Consider the following 3,379-nt stretch of genomic DNA (forward strand, 5'->3'; position numbering starts at 1 on the left):
CCTGGCTTGTTGTCATCTTTGTGTGTGGGGAATGATCGGTGATTGGTGGGTTTGACTTGACATGACAAAGAGTGTTATATGGTTAGGATGGGGAGAATGTACTTACAAATCTTAATGCATCACTCAAAATTAGTGACAGAGTGTTTAATAAATAAATAAATAAATAGATGAATATATATATATATATATATATATATATATAAGTAAAAAGACTCCCTCCTCCGCTAAAAACAATTATGTAAGCAGGATAATATTTGAGGTCACGAAGAAAGAAAGCTTATATTCAGCGTAAAGGAACACCTCTCTGTTAATGACAAACTGACTTACTATGAAGGGAAGTTAATCTCCAATGAGGAAAAATCTATTTCTGAATGAAATGAGCTTCTCAATCATTCAAAAGGTTACAGCTTTAAAAAATTCGAACATTAAATGAAATGCACGAGGACGATCCAGACCTAATGTAGATTGGATGGGGTAGCGAATCTAAGGAATCAAGCTATAAAGAGCCATCCTCCCCCCACAAATAACATATTAGTTTCAAATTTCGGCACAATGCCAGCAATTTCGGGAGATGGGTAGAAGTCGATTACATCGACTCCAGTGATCCACTGGTACCTATTTTATCGACTCTGAAAAGATGGAAGGCGAAGTTGACTTCGGTAGAATTTGAACGCAGAACGTAAAGATGAACAAAATGCCGCTAAACATTTTGCCCGGCGTGTTGGCAACTCTGCTAGATCGCCACCTTCCAAAATAATACAATATTAACAAAAATTTTAAGGACTATTTACAATGCTTTACATGTCAAGTAGCCAAAGGAAGTGTGCCCTCCCTTGTTCAGTTTAAATAAGGGGCACCTTCTGGTGGAGGATTCCGGAATCTCCAGCATCAAATAATACAATGATAAAATGAAAAGATATCTTAAAGAGAGAGGGGAGAGAGGGTAGGGAGAAAGAAGAGGAGAGAGAGTGTGGGAGAGAGAGAGTGTGGGAGAGAGAGAGTGTGGGAGAGAGAGAGTGTGGGAGAGGGAGAGAGTGGGAGAGAGAAGGGGAGAGACAGAGATGTAATCTGGTCAGTTGAGTACTAGAAACGACCCGTCTCACAGTAGTACAACTCCATCCATTTCTTAGGATAGGAACAAAAGGACAGAGGTGGAAGGAGATTGGGACAGTGTTTTACAAAAATTCAAAAAATGTCTCTCAATGCACACACAACTGCAAAAGGCTTCTTTTGAAAAATGGAAAGAGAGAAATGCCAGGAGACGATCTTGGACGAAGGAGAATTCATCCCCTCTCAAAGGAAGCTCCTTTCTCGTAAAAAGGAACTCCTCTCTGTTTATGAAGGACTGATCGTGCGATCCAGCAACAAAAAATATAAGCAACGAAGTGTATCATGAACGGAGAAAGATGAAGATGACAGTTGGTGCCGTGCATGTGGGTCGATCGTGTCCTATCAATGTCATATATAAAGTTACAGCCATTATCAGTAGCTTCCAATACAAACGACAACAACAACAAACAAAGACTTATCTGTTGTAATCTCAATTTGAAATCAGGAGACTGACATATATGAAAAATGCTATAGTAACATGGTTTGTTATCTAGATCTGCAAGGTGAAATAACACAGGAGGAATGCGGCCGCAATTGAGGTGAAATATTAGCTTTAAATCGGCGAGCAGTTCTCTGGGACAGAGAAGGGGGGGGGGGGAGTTAAGATGATTTAAACATTATTCTAGTGTTCAGTTACATTTAAATGTTTAAACAGATCTACTAATGAGAAGCCTGAAACATCACACCCAATCGATGATATGCACTTTAGCGGCTGAGTGCAGGGGTCAATGGATCAGAAGTTTTGTAAATAATTCCATCACAAGTTGAACCTTAAATAACTAAATTAATTAATTAAAGTAGAGGACCTTCTGCTGTTCAGCTCTCTTGAGATTTTTCTACAACTGTATATATATGCACCCAGAACCACGCTAATAGCTTAGGAGTGAAATTTAGGATTTCTCGTTTTTTTGTGAATCGATTTTGATAAAACTTTTCCCAACTGGTTTGCACCCAATGGCAACACCATTGTTATGTTTCTATTATTCTCTGTAACGTCCTTTCTTTTTTTTATATCAGATTACTAGACAGTAACATTTTTTTGCCACTATAACATGGCTGTTCTATAAAGAACTATGCTACATTTTAACCCCAGGAAAATGTCTTTTCCAGCTGGTTAACGACACACAATTTGTGTCCGATATATTGTGAGTAAAGGAGTGAATTATTCCCCTCCAACTTGGCAAGACCAGTAGACCATGGTCTCTGGGTCTTTCCCCGTCATCGCTACTGGATGCTTGCCTGCTAGAGATGGCAGCCAATCGTCCCTACTCACAATATATAAACAAATGTTACCGTCTGGTATTGTTACTACTTATATCGCATTTAGAGATGTTAGAACTAACTAATTTGCTCGTTACGAGATCAGTGGCTGAGGAATTACGTCCGCCTGTACGTTCTGAGTTCAAATTTCACCGAGGTCGACTTTGCCTTTCATCCTTTCGGAGTCAATAAATTAAGTACCAGTGAAACAGTGAGGTCGACGTAATCGACTTGTCCCCTCCCACCGAATTTCATGCCTTGTCTCTTTAGTAGAAAGGATTATTATCTTAATAGATTGTGTTACAACCAATCATATTCAGCAGAATATCTCTCTGGAAAATTATCACCAAAAACAGTGTCTTTAAATATTGTGTCGTTTCTTTCTTGTGCTTTCCCAAGACACGGCCAACCCAGCCATCAAACTCTCCAAACAAAACATCACCTTCTTAAATCCGAGCGTCACCCTTCCTTTGTTCATAGCCCTTACATCTCCTCTCTACGCTTTCTTTGTGGAGAACAGTATGATAAAACATCACCTTCTTAAATTCGGACCTCACCCTTCCTTTGTTTATAACCCTTACATCGCCCCTCTACGCCTTCTTTGTGGAAGACAATAAAAGTGTAGTGAGGATTTTATATTTGTTGTTTGAGTGCTTCAGCCATAACATACAAGACCTGGTGGACACAGTGATTACATATATTTTTCTTTCCTATATTCATGAAACCAAGTTTCGGTGCCGCTGCACTGGCGAGTGTCTTTTATTAGTTCTTTCAAATTGCCTTCTGAGAGAAACTAAACTTTGTTTTCTTCCTTTCTATCTTTTCTTTTTCAGGTTATTTTGGATTCTCAATGAATTTTTCCGTCAGCACTCTGATAAGCTTCTTCATAGCAACTTTGGCTTCAATCGTGGATTCCATTGCTGATTATTACGCTTGCGCCAAAATATGTGACGTTCCTATTCCTCCAAACCATTCGGTGAATCGAGGAATTGTCATCGACGGATTAGCA

General features: G+C 39.2%; 1 protein-coding gene across 1 annotated transcript in view; it reads left to right on the top strand.

Moving 5' to 3' along the window:
- Positions 1 to 3,379, top strand: part of LOC106879370 (solute carrier family 23 member 2) — a 22,427-nt gene that overhangs the window by 14,296 nt on the left and 4,752 nt on the right. Inside the window, exon 5 of the mRNA XM_052975661.1 lies at positions 3,204 to 3,376. Coding sequence (XP_052831621.1) covers positions 3,204 to 3,376 — 173 coding nt within the window. The remainder of the gene's footprint in view (positions 1 to 3,203; positions 3,377 to 3,379) is intronic.

This window comes from Octopus bimaculoides, chromosome 22 (genome assembly GCF_001194135.2).
Source record: "Octopus bimaculoides isolate UCB-OBI-ISO-001 chromosome 22, ASM119413v2, whole genome shotgun sequence".
Lineage (NCBI taxonomy): Eukaryota > Metazoa > Mollusca > Cephalopoda > Octopoda > Octopodidae > Octopus > Octopus bimaculoides.